We start from the raw sequence: 20,366 nt of genomic DNA on the forward strand, positions 1-20,366 counted from the left end.
ATAACTTACATAACCCTGGGCATAATCCAGATGTTACTCTTGTTTAAGTAAAAATTTGGCTTGAGTTTCAGGTCATTGCTTTTCATTATGTAGAGTCAACAGGAATGTAGTCCCGCAGCCCTTGCTCTGCAAGGGCCTGAATTCAAAATTTGACCTTCAGGCTTTTCAAAACTTTTTGTTATACTGCAAAATATGTTTTCACTCAGTTGTCATTTTTTGCTAAACAGATGTAACATAGTTGAACTCAATTGTAAGTGCCTGTCAGTTTAACCTACCTAATAGCTTCTGTTGGTGAGATTTAGATGAAGATGTTGCCCTTCCCAAGGAAATTTTCTTTTGATCTGCTTTTCCTAATTGTGTTTAAATTTCATCCAAGACAAAGTCAGTCTTCAGAACAATATTGGGAAACACCACCTGGAATAGCCCCTTTCATGCCCTTGGTAGACACAGTTCTTGCCTTGCAGTATTCCAAGAGTCTTTTTCTCACCACCAAGAAGTAAACTCTTGTCAGTTGGATTTGCTCTGGGCAGACAAGAGGGAAGGGTTTCATGTAGTTTCTGTGTCTAAAAGGGCACAAATACATACCTGTGTCATGGGTTGCTTTAGGTTTCATATTTGATTGGCGTTGTATTTGTTGAGGCAGCAAATACTTTGATCCTGTGAACCACACTAAATTAGGTGCCAAAAATAGACTATAAGTTTATATACGAAAATACGTACCAAAACCAGGCTGAGAAGACATGCAGTGTGTTGAGAAGGGGGGGGGGGGGGGCGGGAAGAGAGCTATTTATTTTCTCCTAGTAATTCTAAATTGATGCTTTATAGGCTAAAAGCAGGACTGCATTCATGTAGCTCTAATCTAACAGGGAAAAAAAATAATGGAAGCAAAATGAGAATTGAGCTTTATACAAATATAAATCTCTGAGGTAGAAAAAGTACTAGGAATGATATTTCAAACTGAGACTGAAAACCAGGTGCTCATGGGCTCCCCTTCTATACAAGCACTGATGAATGAAACGTTGGAAAGTCTTGATATCCTCTTAAAATACATATCACCTTTGATAAAGCATAACTGGTGTTGGTTTCTCAGCTGTGAAGAGTTCATACCAGCCTGCTTTGCTGGTAGTCACAGATGTTGTAAGACTTTTTTTTTTTTTAACTCCTTCTGTACTGCAATGTTCCGAAAGTATTAGCTCTCAATATTTCTAGTTTAATCATCTGATTCATAAAACATATCGCTTTCACATTGTCTAAGATTGAATGTTTACCTGAATGAGAAAAGCAGTTTGTAAAGTATCAGCAATATTTAAAAAATAAATAAAAAAAAATCAGAATTATTTTTCAGTATAATGTTTTGCATTTTTCCTATGACTCATTTGTGTAAACTGAGGCTTTCCTTATGGGTTTCTTACTCTTTACATAGCATGCAGGTAATAGATACTGCTGCTTTGCTTTTCTATTTTTTTATCCTTTGCTTTTCCTTCCAATTCATGTAACATTATCTTCAACTGCCACCAGGATATGGAGTATGCAGTTATAACTGGGTTTGTTGCATTTGAAATTAAAAAAAAAAAATCTGACGTAATTAATATCATAGTTCAGTGTTTTGTATGTGAGGCTGCCTTTATCACTGCCTTTGTCTTTTTTTTGAGTATGCTGCTTCTAGCCCTCTGTGGGAGAGGATACAGATTACCCCCAAGCAGTCTGTATGAGCATTTTTACTGTAGAGACAATCAGAATTCAGTGATACAATGCTGCTGTGCAGTCAAGCCATGAAACTTTTCTGTGGCAATGCTGACATGAGGAGTCCATAACACAAAATGTAAATTCTTGCTACAATAAATTGCTAATAAACTAGCTAGAACATTTTTTTATTTGTTTTTAATAGAGTTTCTCTGTATTTCAGTGTTGATTAATTCCTTTCAGGGAATACTGCAACTCACTTCAGTGATAGTAATATTAGAACTCCTATTTGTCCTCTATGCAATTTGAGATTAGGACTTGTTTTGCATCACAGCTACAGGGTTTGGGTTTTTAGTGTCAGTGCCTTTTTTTTTTTTCATGGGGGTGTGAGGACATAACCAAAAGAGGAATTTGTTTTCAGTTTGTTGGATGTACAGTAAAAGTGAAGGGAAAATTGTCTCAACTGTTTCCAGAGACAGAAAATTGAAATTGAAGGTTGTTCCCTACCCCACTGCAGTTTCCACAATGTCTGTCCTAAGTAAGGGTATCTCAGTGCTTGGCTGTGGCAAAATATTCTTTCGGATTATTATCTGTACTTCTTCCTGATTGGCATTAATTGCTTTCAGATCGCTCTTTCTATGAACACAGCCTTCCACTACATGAAAGAAATTGCTTTCTTTGCTTCCTTCCAGTTATTTTCAGGTGTCTTTCCTCACCCTTGTCTCTGTCTGGCATGGTAATCATCCTCAGGACAGTCATCCCACATACTTAAGCCTGGAAGCACAGAGAAACATCGACAGACAACTAGAAATTCTTGACTAACAAAAATTTGTAAATCCCCCTGGGCTTCTTTCAATCAAGTCTCCTAAAATGTTGATAGTCACACCATCATCCAGTGCACAGGCAAGAAGCTATTTGCAGCAAATACCCACAGGAACAGATACTTGATATGACAGAGGCCCAGAGATGATGATTGCACAGGCAATGCAAGTGAAGGCACTCACATCAAAGAAGGGAGACCTGGCACCAGCCTTTGCTCCACTGACTTATCAATAGTAGCACTCAAAATGCAATGTTCTTCTCAGCAGAGCAGACTGAGAACCTGTTTCTTGTATCTTTTAGCCTCAGGATGTTGGAAATAAGCATTCAGATCCCTTTAGCCAACAGAGGGGTCTAAAGACCCTTAGTCATCAATTAGCAGTTGGACCTCTTGGCTATCAGCAAAAGAGGGGTGGAGAGAAAAGAAGGTTGCTTTATTCTGTAAAACAAAATAGATAAAACCAGAAAAGCCTAAGCTGGCACAGCAGGAGTAAAACATCGGAGACTTGAAAAGGTGAAGTGTAATTCCTCTCCCGAACACTTTTCCAGGCATGTTAAGGCACCTTCCTACCCAGGTGCCTGGCCTGTCCAAATTCCATCCGTTCCACCTGACGCTCCTCACATGCTTGCTTTTTGTTGTTGTTTTTGTGGATTCATTCCACCAGGCAGCATGTGTCTCCGAGAGAGTTACTATACTTCTGTCCCTCCACCCCAAATCTTGATACCCCTCCCTGAATGACCTGGTTAGATCGGCAGCCCCGTACTGCAGGGCTTCCAGGTACTCACAAACAGTCCAGCTAGACGTACCATTATACACTTGGTTCCTGTTTTTTCTGCTGAAGCATCCTACGTGACCCATTCTTTTTCCTTGTTTTTGTTTTGTTTTCCATATTATGTGCTTCTACTTCTCTCTTTCCCTGTTCTATATGTCATTATTCCTCAGTCAGTTTGTGTTCCCCCATCCTCCTCCCCAGTTCACTTCAGGACAGTACTCTGAATCTCTCTAAACCTCTATGTATTATCTTCTTTCCGTTATTTTCAGTACCACCAATTTAACAAATAGAAATGTAATTAATTTTTTTCTCTATAGCATCAAAAGGCATTACATAAATTCAGACTCAGCAATCTGCTGGAATTCGCTGCCTGAAATATTGCCAGTTTGCTTTGGTTTCTGTCTGAATTCCTGTACTGGACAGTCTGCCTGTATCAGCAACCCCAATTAATAACATTCCACCTTTTGATGCTAACTCCTCCCTCATCTTAGTTGTTGCTGTGTTCTTTCCATCTGTATATTTTGTCATACATAATGATACATATTATAACATTTTATATATTACGGTGTGCTTTTTTTATTTGTTATTTGTTCCCCTTCCCCAGCATATTAAAGTTTTACAATGCCATGCTGTATTTCATAACTAAATTCAAGCTTCATGAGCAGTCAGGCTCCCTTTTTGGTGCAAATACAGAAGAGTACGGTTTAGTGCTTTGATGCTTGAAGTTTGCATATAATCACATTTACAAAGTGTTGGGTTAAGTTCCTTGGCTTTTGCACCAGGGTATTATGTGTTTACACACAGCCAAAACTTAAGGTGCATTTTCCTCTTGGTTCAACCCACAGTGAGCTTTCTAAAACTATTTGTTTTGCCTATGTGCAGCTATGTTGAAATGATCTGCTTGGATGCAAGAGAGACAGATCAACTGCCCTTGCTCTGGCAGTAAACTTAATCATAAGCTCATAAGCGCTAATTTGTGCTGTTTTTAAATAAGAGTTTTGGCTTCTTTTTTTTTTTTTTCAGTTCTATGCTACTTTCCCCATCTGGCGTTGTAACATTTGTTGTTATGTTCCAGTTGGAAGCACTAGGGGTGGAATTATAGATTCATCTGCTGGCTGAATAGCCCTTAGGCCACTGTGAATGTTTCTGTTTCTTCTGTCAGCTCTACGTGTTCTGCAATCTCAGTTTGGGATTCTCAGATGAGGGAATTGCTGGCTCTGCTGTCAGTTTTACAACACCTCCGCCCTCCCATTGCTCTCTGGTTCTCTGAATGCAGCATTTCAATAACAACTTGATACTCGCTTAACTGCACAACGGTGAAGAGTTGTTATTTTGAGACTGCTTTGCTATACTCGCCATTTAACTTTTTTCATTATTGTGGGGGGCTATTGTTAGTTCTTACAAATACTGACCCCTTTTCCCCCACTGTAAATGGATTATTGGAATCCATTATTCCTGTGAGAATCCACCCCCTGTTATTGAACATGTATTTGCAAATGTTTTCATTTATAAATTATCTAGTCTTTGAGTTTCTTCTATTAAAGATGCTTATGGAAATACATAATTGAAGTCATCCAACTTTACACATAATATGAGCAAAAAAGGGTCCTGAGCATGTAAGCATGCTGCATCTGGAGCAGTCCACCCATGGGGCACAGATAAATATTAACACATGCATTCTGAGTCTTTTTAACTAAATTGTTTACAGCTATCTGTGGCCTCTCTGACACCCTGTCCAGACTGGTTGCAATTTCTTAACTTTTTTCATGGCCGCTATGGTACTGGGTGGTGTTGGGAGAATATTCCCAGCACCCAGCTGAACCCTCAGCCCACTTAACTAAACTGATTTTTAAAAGTGTTTTGCTGGGGTCAGAACTGGCACAGATGCCACCACAGGAACCTGCAGCAAATATATTTGCTACCCACTTTTCCTGTGTGCATTACCGGCTACAGCTCAAGATCTGGCTGATAACACCAAGTAATCTATAGCCCAGTGGGGTTATGGAAACTATGATGAAGTCCCAAGTGACACTAGCTGAGGACTGGACACTAAGTAACAAATAAACTTTAAATAAAAATCAACATTCCTGTTTTCAGGGAAATGTTGTGGATAAATAAATAAATAAAAACATAAAACCTATATTTTATGCCAAGATAATTGCTCCTAATAAGAATATTTTGCAATATTTCCCTTGGGATGTCAGCTGCTGCTTAAAAATTATGTCCCACTTTTCATGTGCACATTTGTGGAGGAAGGTAGAAGACCCACTAGCTTGCATCAATGAATATAAACCCTATATTTTGTTCAATCTAGAAAGTACCCTAGCACTTGTACTCCTTCTTAGTAATTGTGCCTTATATTGTTTCTTCCCTAGATAACATATTTCCCCCCCCTCTGGCTTTCCTTCCCTTTCTGCAGCATTCCATTCATCTGAAAAATATTGGCTTAGACAATCAAGGCACAATATCACTCTAAACTCATTATTTCAGAGACTTTAATTATCCTCTCTCATCCATACATGAATAAGCAGGAGAATAAAAAGTTAAGGCAAATTATCCATGGCCTGAAAGCCACAGGCATCATGTAAATAATCCCTCTCCCGGGAGAGAAGGGTTTATAGGCCCACAGGGGGAATAAGTCCCATGATCCTTGGGAAAAATCAGCAAATCTGTGGGAACTACCAAGGAAGTTTGTCCTGCTTTGCTCTGTTCTCGGAAGCCCTGATGCTTTCTGTACATAGCACTGCTGTGGCAACCACTGCTGCTTTTCTCCAAAGGCAGGATAAAGCATACAGATACTGCTGTCCCTTGTCAGCGTTCATCCCTGGCAGAGCTGCTATAGAAAATAGACTTGCTTGCTGCATAAAATTGCTGGTCTCCTTGCTGCCTGTTGCCATAAGCCAAAAAGTAAAAAAGAAAAGCAAAAGAAAAAAAGAAAAAAAAAATCTTTCAAGTGAGTTTGCACAGAATAGCAACAGGTTGTGGGTGCAGTACTGAATCCAGCACCCCTCCTGCTCTGGTCAAAGGCACGAGCTTGGCGTTGCTCGGCTTTCCGCCCTGCTGCACTGCTGCAAGATGAGAGTGATTCCAGCTCTTTAGCATGGAACTAACAATCCGCCCTGCATGTCACCTCTGCCCTAACCATGTGTTCAGAGCCATTTCTAAGGCTGAATTTCCAAATCCGATTTTCTTTACTTATTGGATCAATTTCCAAGCTCTTCAAGAATTCGTTTTGCTTCCTGAAATGGAAACTCCGCTATCTGCTGACACCTTTGCTCCAAATGTCAGTGATGTGTGCTTTGGCACGGGCTTGGCATACATTTTCTTCTGATAGAGAAAAACATGTGCTAATTAGCACCCAGTTATCCTGAACGTTTTCAAGACAAAAGTACAGCTGAAGGCAATTCTGGCACTGTATTTCTCCTCGGTTTCTACATTGTATTTGAGAACATCTTCTTTTTACAATGTTTGTCATATGAAACTTTACTCAGCTCTATCTATGACTAGTTTGTTCTGGCTCAGTTTTTTTCTGTTAATGATGTTAGGCTTCCTTGAGGCTTGTAGAGGGTTTTCTCTGGTCCAGCTGCACAGAACTGTGTGGGATTTTTTTCTTTCAACAGTTACTCTTCCCCAGCACACAGACTGGGGACTGTAATTGCACACCTAATCAAGTCCAGTGTTTTCCCTGCAGCATTTTTCAAATTTGTCAACTTTCTAGTTGCTTGCTTTCATATTTTCGTGAGATTACAGAAGCCTTACAAATATTTATCAAAGATCAGCACCATCCTTATGTTTGCATTCAGAATAAACCACTGTAGTAAAGCCATTCCAAGTTGAGTACTTTGTTGACATTTTTCTGCTGAAGATCCATACAAGTGGAAATTTGTATGCTGAATTCAGTGCTACCTAAGTGGAAAATGATTTTTCATTAACTACTGATCCCTATAACATATTTTTCATCTTAAAACCCACTGATGGGCATTCTGAGTTCCACTTTTTCCTTAGATATACTCATTAGCCATGATTTTCTTCTTTTTTGATGTAGTATTTTCTTCCAAATGACAAGTTTGCTTCTTCTAAACTTCTGATAATTAAGAGCATCTTTCCTACAACATGATAGTGGTGAACCAGTCATTATTTTAAGTGGATTCTAATTGCGTATATGGGCATCACAGTCCACATGAATCAAGATGTCTTTGCCCAATATGACATACCATTTTATTTATCCTTTAAATAACATATTGGCATCTTACTGCAAACTTCAGGAAAACAAAGTATGTCAGCTGGTCCCCCAGTGCTCTAAAAGCTGTTCAGCTAGCCTCCCTTGAGATGTTAGTGTAAAATTTACAATGCACAAATAGTTATGAATTTTACAGCTTTTTAGCACTCATGGATAGACCATTAATGAGGGAATAAACAGCAGAATTTTATTTAATCACACACATTGCTTAACATGAATTATTAAGCAAGGCACACACAGCCATTCTGTCCCCTTTAGCAGAGGAACATCTGTAGTGCCCTGGATGCAATATCCCTTCTAGATTGGTAATGTAATGTCTTGGGGATGTAATGTGGATCTAAACTCTTGTTTACTCAAAAGGAACAAAACTGTAGGAAAAAACAGAGTGATATTCATGTCTTCTAACTTGAAATTTCTGCAGTATAACTGTTTACATCAAAGTTTATAGGCTGCCTTGTATAGGTGGCGAGAAATAATATGTTGGGGTACAATCCATTTGACCAAAGACAGATATCTGCTCTGGAATGAGATAATTATCCAGAGTACATAAATAAAAATGTTTTTTTAGTTTCATTGGGATTGGATGTAGACATTTACACAGGGTCAAAAGAATTCTGCCTTTGTGCCCGTGCTATGCACTTAGCATACAAATTATCATTCCTAGTCTGTAATATCAGTTCTGTCATCCTTACTAGTCTCACTTGTTCAATAAGACTATTTACATATTAAAGCATTATTCGGCATGAGTAATGGTGCCACAACTGAGGTTACGTTGCAAGTAGAGAGATGTTTCCATTTGCACTAAACCTTATCTCAGAAAAATTACCAGAGACTGGTGCTTCTCAGAGTTTCTGCTTTCTTTTGGTTATCCTTCCATGGTGGAACAGAACCTGTCTTTTTCAGAGGTTTATTTGTGAAGTTGCAGGTATCAGTTTGTCTGTGCAGGTTACAAACAAATAGATTACTGGAAAGTTAATGGATTTAGGGCTAATGTGGTGGGGTATGGGAGGAGAGTGTAACTGAAGATAGTGCAGTGCTGGAGAGGAGTCAGATATTAGATGTAGAAGAATAAAGAGAGGAGAGAACTAGGTAAGACCAGGATACTTCAAGAAACAGAAAGTAGATGTGCAATCTAATGAGGATAAACTCAGTTAAAATCTCCACTGTCCATTTGTATACTTGAGCTGGACACCTCATTCTGATTTGCTCTGTTTTTGTATATAGTTATATACATATATTAGTTATACATATATACATATATTACTTATATATATATTATATAGTTTTGAGTATAGTTATTTAATACTTTCGCCTAAAACTAGAAAAGAAGGAACATGGTTTCAGTTAGTTTTTTTAGTTTTTTAATTTGTATTTGGTTTGGCTTGACAATTTCACCCTATGTAGAGAAAACCTGAAGCTATTATATCACATGGTATGTACATGCATGCTATGTACCCTTCTGTGCTCCATTTGGGACCTCTGCCACTGACAGCTGCACTACAGGGGCAACCTGGTACCACTTGAATCTTTCCCACTGAAAAATTGGCATTTCTCTGAGCCTAACTCAAATCCCTGGACGGACAAACATAAGGAACTGATTAGAACATGAAAAAGAAACCACAAAACCTATCTTCTTTGCCTTCCTGTGGCCATGAGTTATCCAAGGTCAAATTTTGCTATAATAACAGCAGAAAGATAGAATATCTGTTAAAGTCAATAGAAGCAATTATTTAAAGTGTAGGTACATGTAGTCCCCAAATATTCACTTGCACTTGAATTCTAGGTTTAAAACGTTTCTTTCCAAAATATGGAATGTTTATCTAGATAGCAATGTATTTGTGTTGCTATATAAATCATTGCTATAGAGTTCCTTATAGGCATATGAATAATCATCAAATCTGTGTATATTTTCTGTGTATAAACACAGGTCAATAAATGATTTTCTTATATTGACTACATTTATTTTAATAGAATTCTTCATTTCTAATCCCCTTAATAATAATGTATTACTGAACTGTTTAGCCTCCCAGCCCAGCCTAGTAACTCAAATTATATTTTAACAGCATTATATCTAATTTCCATATCATAACGCACTACCACTGGCTCCTTGACTACTGAAATTTCTTACTATATATTAGTTATAACTAAAACATCATTTGTGCATGTCAAAACAATTGTGCACTCAGCGTAGAGCCTGAGCAAAAGTAACCAGGTAGATGAGCTTTTCTCAAGAATCAGCTAGTGTTGAAGCAATCCAGGTCTGCCAGCTTTCCACCTTCAAAACACAGTATGCCATGGTGTTGAACCCAGTATTTAAAAAAAAAATAGAATTCTGTTGTCTTTTTGCTAGCATTTCTGCAGTTCACATTTCTGCTCTGCCCTTATTCATACATTGTGCAGTCAAAAGGAACCCTTGCAATTCCCTATGTAGCCTAGAGCATAAAACTACCCAGATTTAATTTGTATTTGAACTCGTGTCATTTGAGGGAGAAGGAATCTTAACCCTCTGTGATAGAGAGCTCATCACAAACACTGAGAAGCTATTTCAGCTGTATCGGGAGCCTCATTCTATTTCTAAGCTAGAATTTGTATAATTTCTTCTCACAGCCATTGGATCTTATTATACCCTTGTCAGCTGACTTGAAGAGTCCACTACCAAAATTATATTCCCTTTGGAGGTAGTGTAGACTGTGATCAAGTCACTCCAGTAACCTAACTGTCCTGAACTCCTCGGTCTTCCACAGTAAGGCACATTTTTAACAGCGGAATGCAATTACTCTCCTCAGATACTCCAAGCATGAACTTCACTGGAGGGTCACAAAGCATGGTTTGCTCATAGTGGTAATATTTAATTTCAGTGTTCATTTGTGGTTCTTCTGTGCCCCATCCTTTTCTCAGGAGAAGCCCTTTCCTGTGATAGCTTGCATTCAGGTTCTCTTAATATTTGCCACACTTGACTTGTGGTTGATGGGTGTTTTGTACAGCTCCTACCAACTCACTAGAGGGATGGCTTGCCTCAATTCCATCATAGTTCAGCTGCCTAAAGATAAAGGGGTGCATACCTAAATTTTGGTGACTGTACCATACAGGTTGTTGAAAAGGATGAGCATGAGACTCTTCAAATGGTGCTTTATGGTAGGCCTAAACAAAAACACAAGCTCAGTGAAGGTATTGCTAATTAACACCGCCATGGAAGAACTGCTAGTTCATTCTCTAAATGGCTCTTGTAACAGATTAAAGACTGATAGCGCTGTTTTTTTAAGCAGGCGAAATTTCCATTGGAAGTATAACCACTGAGATATCACTTCATGGCAGTAACTTCAATGAGTTTTGCTTGTGCGAGGAATACCTGATTAGGTACTAAATCATTGCTGTTACTTAGCCACCAGAAGTCATACAAAATAAGAATAGGATTTCAGTAGGGAGCAGCAAAACCGATTCATAATTTATGCTGATATGGCCTGAACCTTACTCCGGCTGCATGCAGCACTAAGATAGAGAAGTAGTATTGGTGGGGCAAAGTCCCTTCCTGCCTCATGCCCTGGCCGTGTGCTCTGTGCAGCTCCCCGGGGAGCTCGGGACAGGAAAACCCACAAAACATCACAAGGGAGTGAGGGGAGGAGTAGCCAGCCTCTAGCCCCGCGCACACCCTGCCTGTATTCGGCAATGCTCAGAGCTCCGTGGGAAACCCTCCTCACAGCACTAAGGCCCATTGCTAAGACATGTCGGCAGTTAGTAAATAATGTTTCAGTAAAAACGTTTCCAGGACAATTAATGAACTGCAGAACAAAGTTAGGTGGGAATTTACTCTTCCCTTGCGCTGTTAAGCAGACAGTGCAATAAATATTTTGCACCTTTTCCATTGGGAACACTTTGCAATTGTATAGGAGTTTTTCTACAGTGGAAACTAAGACTGTTAAATTGCAAATTGCTTGTTGCTATTTTTTTCCATCAAGTCTGGAATTTGTGGGATTAAAATCTGTAGAAAGTGCACTGAACTACCTTTCTTACCTCTACTTCTTCTCTTGATTACTTAGATCCCTATGTGAAAATCCATCTGATGCAGAATGGTAAGAGGCTGAAGAAGAAAAAGACCACAATTAAAAAGAATACTCTGAATCCCTACTACAATGAGTCTTTCAGCTTTGAAGTACCATTCGAGCAAATTCAGGTAATGTCAAACAGTGTTTTGTCTTCTCTCTGCATTCCATTTCTCAGCCCTTATAAATATTTAACAGGACTCGTGTTAATTATCACGTGTGCATGCCTTCATTAGCACCTAGGTGCCAGCACTGTGCTACATTAGATGAGTGTGACTGCTTCAAGAGGGAAATGATAAAATGCACAGTATTTATGAAGCTTTGATTCATCAGTGAGAAATGGATAACTGACATTTTATGTTAACAGAAATGGATTCTGAAAAAAAAAAATCCACAGGGAGATAGCAAAAGAATGTGCCTGCAAAAAATATATAGAGATAGAAGAAAAGGCATATAGAGTAATTTCCTCCAAATTATTTCAAATAATGCATCAATATCATTGATCATATTTGTGTTCCCTGCATTTTTAGGACCTGTTTGTTGAAAGCACTGTAACATCGCTCTTTAGTAAAACACATTTTGTAATCACATTTTTTTCCAGTTACCCACCAAACAATTAGAACTTTTTCAGTGGTTTCTACATCTCTTGGAAAATAGAGATTTGAGAATCTCAGGGGTCAGTTTGGTTCAGTCAGGTTCAGGGATCAGTCAGGATCTGTTTCTTGTCAGCTCGGTGGAGCTCTAGTAGTTCTCTGGATGCTGTTCCCAAGGATTTCAGTGTTTAAAACTAGGAGGCTCAGAAGCCAGCACGCTGAGCTGGAGGTTGCCTACACTAGCAGTGTCATCTGTTTTCAGGGACTCAGATGCCTACCTTTGAGCTACTGGAAGTCAAGTCATCTCTCACTCATGAGAGTGAGATTTGACTTCTCAAGCTAAATAACGTTTTCTCACAAGAGAGGTGGTCTTCTTAGCCATCTCAGGAGACATATGGAAAATCTGCACTGAGTTCAGTCCCCTCCCTAAGTGAATTTGAACCTTGATCTGCAATGTCTTAAGCAAGTATTTTTGTCACCTGAGACTATGGCTTGTTTTGGGAGTGCAACACTCATTATTTTTCATAAATAGCTAAGTATATGATTGACCACAGTGCATTAGTTCATCTGTTTGTTGGGGGGATCACTTGGAAAGGGCAAGACTGATCTTGGATCTGATCTCTGAAATGTAAGCCACGTAATGATAAGTTGGTACAGGCCACCTCCATTTTTGTTAAGTCTTACCTGCTAGTGTTAAGCTGTTATTGTTCTGTTGCTCACTTGTTAGAGTGTTCATTGTCAGGGAAAGATGCAGTGGTTTAAATAACCTCGAAGGAGAAGAGAATTGCATGGTGGCATCCCACCCTCCCAGAGGGAACCTGGGACCATGCAGATGTTAAGCAAAATAATTTCTTTTCTGGATGGAGCTCAGTATGGAAAGTCTACTTTCAGGGGCCTCCCAGGTTGAATGACAATAATTAAAACAGTCTGGGAATACATGCTTTTGTGGGCTTTAAAAGAGGTCTAGGTACAAGCTAGGTGCCATCAGTTAACACTGATGCCATTTAAATCCTCATGTAGCAAGACAATGACAGCCAACAGACATTTTCAGGGAAAACTGCAATGCAAATAGGGACATGCAGCCTCCTCTTGATTAGATGAGAGCCTGGTAAGGGTTTTAAGAATCTATATCTTGGGTTCTGATAGCAGTTGTACTGAAGTCCAGCAGCTAGGGCCTACATTTCAACAAAAGCTGTGTGCTTGCCTTTTATTGACTTGGTACTGACAAAGGTAATAAAGCTAGACAAGATGAGGCACTGGGACTTGGATGCATGACTGTCCCTTTCAGGAGTTTCTTCATACCCCACAGCATGTACAGATGTCTATGGAGTCTAGGAATCAAAAGTGGGAAATCCACTGGAGCCTAATTCCCGCTGATTTTAATGAAAGCTGGTCATTGTGCCTGTGAAAAATCTCATAACAAGCACCGAAGAGCCAGAGGCAAAAAAGATCAATCACATCGAGCCTCTCTGGAATGTCTTGATTTCTGAATAGGGACAGGACTGGGGAACCTGAATAGATACCTCCAAGTTATCAAACATGTGCTTTGGCATGATTACATTCTGTGGGTACTTGGCCATTTTGCTTTCTGATCCTGTCGGTTTTGTAAGGTGGACATAGACCTTTCATAAAGTGTTGTAGTTTAGCTGTCTAAAATTTTGCCACTTTTTTGATAAGTATGTGAGAATAATTATGGCTATTTTCTTCAACATGTAGCTTCAATTTAAAATCTGTAATTATGGACTTTGGTCATATGTCAATGTATTTTGTAATAAGTTATAAAAGAATATATTTACAAATTATTTCAATATAGTTACTATAGCAATTTCATCATTAGAAAAACACATTTTAAATGCTATTTAGACTTAGTATGGTAAGAATTATTTTGGGTAATTCATGTAAAAGTCATTAAGAGACTTTCAGAGACAATTAAAAATAATGGTTATATAAGTTTTGTGATCATCGGAGAGCAAAGAAAGAGCTGATGGAGGGAAAGCAGCTCAATAGCAGAACATCTATGTAATTTAAAATGGGCCAAACAATTTAATAGCAAATATGGACTTTGACTCTTAAGTGAAATAAGTGTGTAAGAAAGTGGGATCTTGAAAGACAATGTGAGAATACCACTGGGAAGTCAAACCCTGTTGTTAACAGGGAAATCAAGCACGTGTTTCACCACTTTTGAGACAGACCACATCTGTAAGTAGCAAAGTCTACAGGCGCTTTTACTCCAAAGAATGCCTAATCATGCCAAGGAAACTACTAATCCAAATGTGTATTAGCAGAGGTAGTGCTTTCTACTAGCACCTGTTGGTTTTTTGCAGTGCAGCTGTTCCTTTAATATAAAGTACAAAAGCACAGAGATGCTTACATTTCTCTGTAGGTTTAAGTCAGAGACCATGAAGTGAAAATCATCCCAGCGTTAACCATCTGAGCTAGCTGTTCTTGCATCTTTATAGATCAAAAAAAAAAAAAAAAAGTGTCTTTTGTTTACAGTGCTCACTGTTGCGTTATGATTAACAACAACAAAAAAAAATCCAATAGTAACTTGCTCCCAAGCTTCTAGGTACAGCAGGCAACTTTTTTATACTGTAAAATGATACTCGTGTCTACTTTTTATATCTGTGATTGTATCATGCATCTGAAACATAAATGTCCATTTGGGGAGGTACCATCAACATTAAAGTGAGTATATTGCAAACAGCAACACAGAAACATCATTTTGGCATCTAGAAATACTTGCTTCAGGATATTGTCATATATCCTGAGTGCTCCGGGTAGAGAGAGTCTTGAGTTTGATGTACACTTTTGTCATCAGCAACCATATAAATACTTTAGTGCCTGTTGGAATCATCTCTTTCTCTGGATCAGAGAACTACAGAACCTTGTAAGTGAATGGACTCTATAAAATAGACCTCATGAGTCTGGTTTTGCAGGTATGCTTAAGCATTAGTTACTTTTAAAAGATAAATCCTATTACGAGCAAAAAAATTAATCATGCTAGTAAGAAATCTAGATTGTACACATATTTAAATTTTAAAAATTTATGCTTGAGAATAAAAGATTTTTCTGGAAGAAATGTGTTTCTGTGCATTTCTGCCTCCAGTTCAGAAAGCTCACATTGGCATAAGGAGCTGTGTGTGTTTATCATGGGATGGAAAGAAGTCAGGAAAAGAATTGTATGTTCATCTTTAAAAGAAAGTCCCTGAGGAGAAGCATTTATAGTTAAGTAAAATCAGCCCAAGGCTGTTTAACGTTTTAGATGCTGTTGAGGAAGAACACCACTCCACTGAAGGAGTAGTTGTTTGTGCTGCTTCGACAAATATTAATGACCTGATGGAGAGGAATGCGTGTGTGTGCACGCAAATGCATACGCAAATGCCTGGCTTGAACACCACCTCTCAATGTGCCCAGTCCAAGTGAACAAAAAATGGTCTCTGAGCTCTGACAGATGGGCTCCCACAGATTTTGTGGGCAGTCTAACCCTGTTTGCCAGAGGTTACCATTCCTGCAGCAGAAGTGGCACCCCTGCACCCATCGGCTCAGCCATAGGCCAGACTTTACTGTGCCTGGCAGCACCACTATGTCAGAGCCCTCAGACACAGCAGCTGGTCCTTCTTTCCAGCTCCCCTGAGTAAACAGCCTATTTTCCTGACTCCTTTTATAATGTATATATACTATACACAGTATATACACATACTTATGATTGTGCATGCACACAGATATGTACTTATCTATATAGCAACTGTAAGGGCTATCTTTTGAATTTCCCTGAAAGCATGCTAGCATGCTAGATAGATGGGACACAATTGTTTAGAAGAATAAAAGCAAAAAAACAGAATATAGTACAACAGTGAAAACGATAACTTGGGGCAAAGCCATTTCTGAATTGTAAGTGCTAAGTTTAACTTACTTAAACAATAATGATGTGTTAAATTGAGCTACTTTTGAATTAGCTTATCTTAAGACTTTTAGCTCTACAGATTTCTAGCAGCCTGATTCCTCAATAACAACAACAGAATCTATACATTGCTAATCTGTTAAAGGAGAAATGCAACCTCGATTCCCATGTGAAGCTCTTTGATGCAAGGGTGTGAATTTCAAGTTAATGTGTAGGTTATGAACCTAAATGCATTTGGAAGGCTGACAAGAAGCAAAGACAAGAGTTTGAATTTGCTTATGGCTAGGGGAACATGCACTTGCCCGCTTCTCATCCATGGAGTCTCAATTGTTTGTGCCCATGCCGAGATTAATCCCTGCCTGCCTGCCCCTTCCTGTCATGCTCACTGGTTTTTCTCTGTCTCCTTGTAGAAAGTGCAAATTGTTGTGACTGTTTTGGACTATGACAAGATTGGCAAGAACGATGCCATCGGGAAAGTCTTTGTGGGCTACAACAGCACTGGAGCGGAGCTGCGGCATTGGTCAGACATGTTGGCCAACCCCAGGCGGCCCATTGCACAGTGGCACACCTTGCAGCCCGAGGAGGAGGTAGATGCCATGCTGGCAGTCAAGAAGTAAATTAAATTAAATTACATTAAATTATGAAGAAGAAGAAGCCTTTCTGCATTTGCCCACATAGTGCTCTTTAGCCAGTATCTGTAAATACCTCAGTAATATGGGTCCTTTCATTTCCAGCCATGTGTTCCTGACACAGATCAGTTGTACTTTTAAATTCCTGTTTTAATTTGCACAACTTTAAATGTAGAGAGCCTTCTAATGGCGCTTCATTTCACCACTGCCCCCCCAGATCTACTCTTCTTTTAAGCAATATGATGTGTAGATAGAGCATGACAGAAATTATTTATTGTATCACACAGTTGTATATATACACCAGTATGCTGAGAATTTATTTCTAGTTTGTGTATTTGTATGTTGTAAGCGTTTCCTAATCTGTGTATATCTAGATGTTTTTAATAAGATGTTCTATTTTAAATTATGTAAATTGACTGAGATATAGGAGAGCTGATAATATATTATAGGGTAACTATTGTATCGTCTGCATTCCAGAAAAAAAATTCCAACTTGTAAGGCACTAGTAGTGTTACACTGACATCTTAAAGGACAACTTAAATCTGAGCTTTCAACTGGACCATTCTAATAACACGCTATGCGTAATCTTGGAGGGGCACATCCAATTTGGTAGACTTCTTTCACGGGCAACTTAGCATGATCTGAGCAGCTCCATGGCTGACCTCAAGGAGATGTAGCCAGAAGCCAGGATATAATTTTTTTGTATATATTCCAAAGCAAACACATAACAGACTGAAATGGCTTTTGATTGAAAGCCGAGGAAGCAGTTCCATAGGAGGCAATGATTTCATCTAACATACAAAGTAAGAACATTCTAGAGGTTGTGCAGGGAGGGGGGGAAGGGAGGGGGGAGATGCAGCGGTCGTGAAATGCTGCCATGAAAACAAGAGTAGCTCTCCGTTATCACCTTTATACAAAATTTGCATACTGTGAATTCCATCCACGATTTCACATTATAATGAGTTTGCACATTAGACTTTGTAACAAAATATTTTATTATACTAACTCAGATTAGAAGGAATGCAGAATATTTTTTAGACACAGCCGTGTGAGTTTATTATACAAAATAGTTTCATGGTAAACAGACAGTATTGTAATCCCATCAGAAGATGACAAAATTTAGCCATAGTTCTAAATGCACTTCAAAGTAAGCCAAAAGAGAACAGCTAGTGACCTTTTATATACTATTTATACTTAAGTTTTAATTTGTCCTTTAAAAAAAAGTGAAAACAAAGAACAAGTTCTAGAAAACTGAAGCAACCTCTTCTGTATACTAGATGCTCGTTTCAGGAGGAGTTTTTAAATGTTTTCAATGTTATTATGTAGTAAATGGCACTATTATGAAGCTATTAGTCATTCCATAAGAGTCTTGAAAGACTGCTCTGTGTATCACTGTGACTGCCGTGTGTGCTTAGAAATGTAGTTTTCTCAGTGGATAGCAATCAATTTATTCCGTAGTGATATTGTAATAATACTGCCATTCCCTTCTACTGCACTGCCGAAGGAATGCATAGCACAAGCAGTTCTAGTTATTACGGACCAATTTAGAACTGGAGAGCTATGCAGGGGACAAGGAGGCTATATTGAATGGGTTGACCACGCAGCATTTTGTCAAGCCCTGTGCAATATTCCACATTTCCAACCTCCTTCTCCCTCGCCCCCTGCCGCTTTACTGTAGATAATCATCTTACGGCTAGCCAGCATGTCATCTCAGCTTGTACCATCTCATCAAGTCAGTTAGGGCATCACTTCTATCTCATGTACCGTCCTTTGAGGCCTCTTGCTTATCTTTCCAAGCTGTGAATATATTTATAATGCTTTGAGAAGTTCATTATTTTCAGTCATGCAAACTACCCCAGAAATGCGGAAATGCTATACCTTTTGGAGGGAGGCATGAGACATTAATCAGTGATGTTCTTCTCAATTGTATCTAAAAGAAATTATTGTAAAAAAAAAAAAAAAGAAAGAAAAAAAAATGAATGTAATCAGGGAACTGTGTGCTGAAAACGAAATTTTTCACCCTCCCTCAAGACTTTGCTTCTGAGAGAGGTGTGACAGTCTGAGAGGTCAGTGCAGTGACAGCCAAGCTCCAACATTTTCAGTGCATGCGGAGGGTAAGAGAAGCAGCAAAGAAGTGGGAGGAGAGTAAAAATCTGGATCTCTCCCCACCTCCAAAAGTAAGAATAGCAAGACCTATTTTCTTTCTTTTTTACATGAAACATGGAAAAAACACAAGTGAGACATTTTCTGATAGAAACAGGCGCACACATGCAAAGCATCAAGCTGGAATACTTAAAAATCTTGATCTTGAGGACCAAACCCCACCAAAGAGGAGAACTAGACAGTCAGCTTTCCAGTGTAACAGCAGATACTCAGCTTCATGATCTCCAGCTTTCAGTTGTTCATTCAGGATAGCTGCAGGTTCAAACTGCCAGAACTGATTCATTGTGTTAAGGTATTCTTAATGCTTTCTCTTCCTACACTGCCAGACTGAATGTCACCGCAGAATTGGTTTGTAAGGTACTATGATTCTCAGAGACTGAACCTGCTATATGACCAAGATGACATTTTCATCCTCAAAGAAGCCACATGTACCTTTCTGACAAAGCTGTGTGAAGTATTAGAATCTGATGCTGTAGAAAGATCCTAGTTGCCTTTGTGTATATTTACTGCCTGCTTGAGTGTTTCTCTGTGTGGGTTTTCTCTGTATCTTGTAGAAATGTTTGGGGTGTTTTATCCTGCCATATCGCTCGTGGCCCGCGAGCTGACAACTTTAGCCGTATTTTACCTTCATTTTTGATGAGGTGGTTTATATTTTGTTTCACTTTGTGTAGTGACTTCCCACAGTAGAGTTTTCCAATTGTCGTTAAAATAACATACATATTACACAGATATTCAATAAAAATGTTTTATTTCCTGTTGATGTTTCAGTGTTTCTCTTTTGATCTATTTTAGAAAGACATTTCACTCTTGGACCTTAGTACAATCATTAACTTGGAAGTATAGTAAGTGCAGTGGCACAGCGCCTTTAGAGGGGCTGTGAAAGCTGCTTTCCCCTGCATGGCCCAGCCAGCAGTTCTCCAGGAGGTGAATTCTCTGTCTCTACTGTAGATGAAAGACTACTACCCTGTTTTCCAAAGAAGTCTGATTATTTGCAACAAAAAGCATCATTTCCTATCAAAAAATAGACTACCTTCTATACCATGACCAGAACTCCAAGTAGTTACCTCTGCAGTAAGTACTCCTCCAGACAGTTGTGATTAGAGAGTTGTTTGTTTGGAGAGAGATGGTATGTTTTAACTTACATCCAAAAGCTACTTCTAATGCTGACCTTAAAATCATGTCTCTTGTAGACTAAAGATCAGTAAATAAGAGATAAAAACATTACATGGGGAAAAAAAAAAGAAAAAAAAAAGAAAAAAATATGTGAAGAAGTGAATCCACGGATGAAAAGTGATTGAAAAGCACTGTGTTAAAAAATAGCTGAAGTTCCTGAGCCTACCAAGAGAAGCAGTTCAAAAACAAACAAACAAAAATTCTGTAGCCCTGTTTGTTTTATGTAACATGCAACATTTTCCACAGCAATCCCCTCTACCTTTGCCTTTTCCTCCACCTCAGAAGAAGTGTTATCATTCCTGTCAGGAACCACACTGTGGTAATTACTGATATGCATCATTTTAACCATACT

General features: G+C 38.8%; 1 protein-coding gene across 8 annotated transcripts in view; it reads left to right on the plus strand.

The window, feature by feature from the left end:
• Positions 1-19,599, plus strand: part of SYT1 (synaptotagmin 1) — a 357,712-nt gene extending 338,113 nt beyond the window's left edge. For all 8 annotated transcript variants that reach the window (XM_080604950.1, XM_080604945.1, XM_080604951.1 and 5 more), the window contains 2 exons: positions 11,553-11,686; positions 16,460-19,599. In XM_080604950.1, the coding sequence (XP_080461076.1) occupies positions 11,553-11,686; positions 16,460-16,666 (341 nt within the window). In that variant the 3' untranslated portion in view covers positions 16,667-19,599. The remainder of the gene's footprint in view (positions 1-11,552; positions 11,687-16,459) is intronic.
• Positions 19,600-20,366: the final 767 nt, after the last annotated feature.

This window comes from Anser brachyrhynchus (genome assembly GCF_964034855.1).
Source record: "Anser brachyrhynchus genome assembly, chromosome: 1".
In the NCBI taxonomy this organism is placed as follows: Eukaryota; Metazoa; Chordata; class Aves; order Anseriformes; family Anatidae; genus Anser; species Anser brachyrhynchus.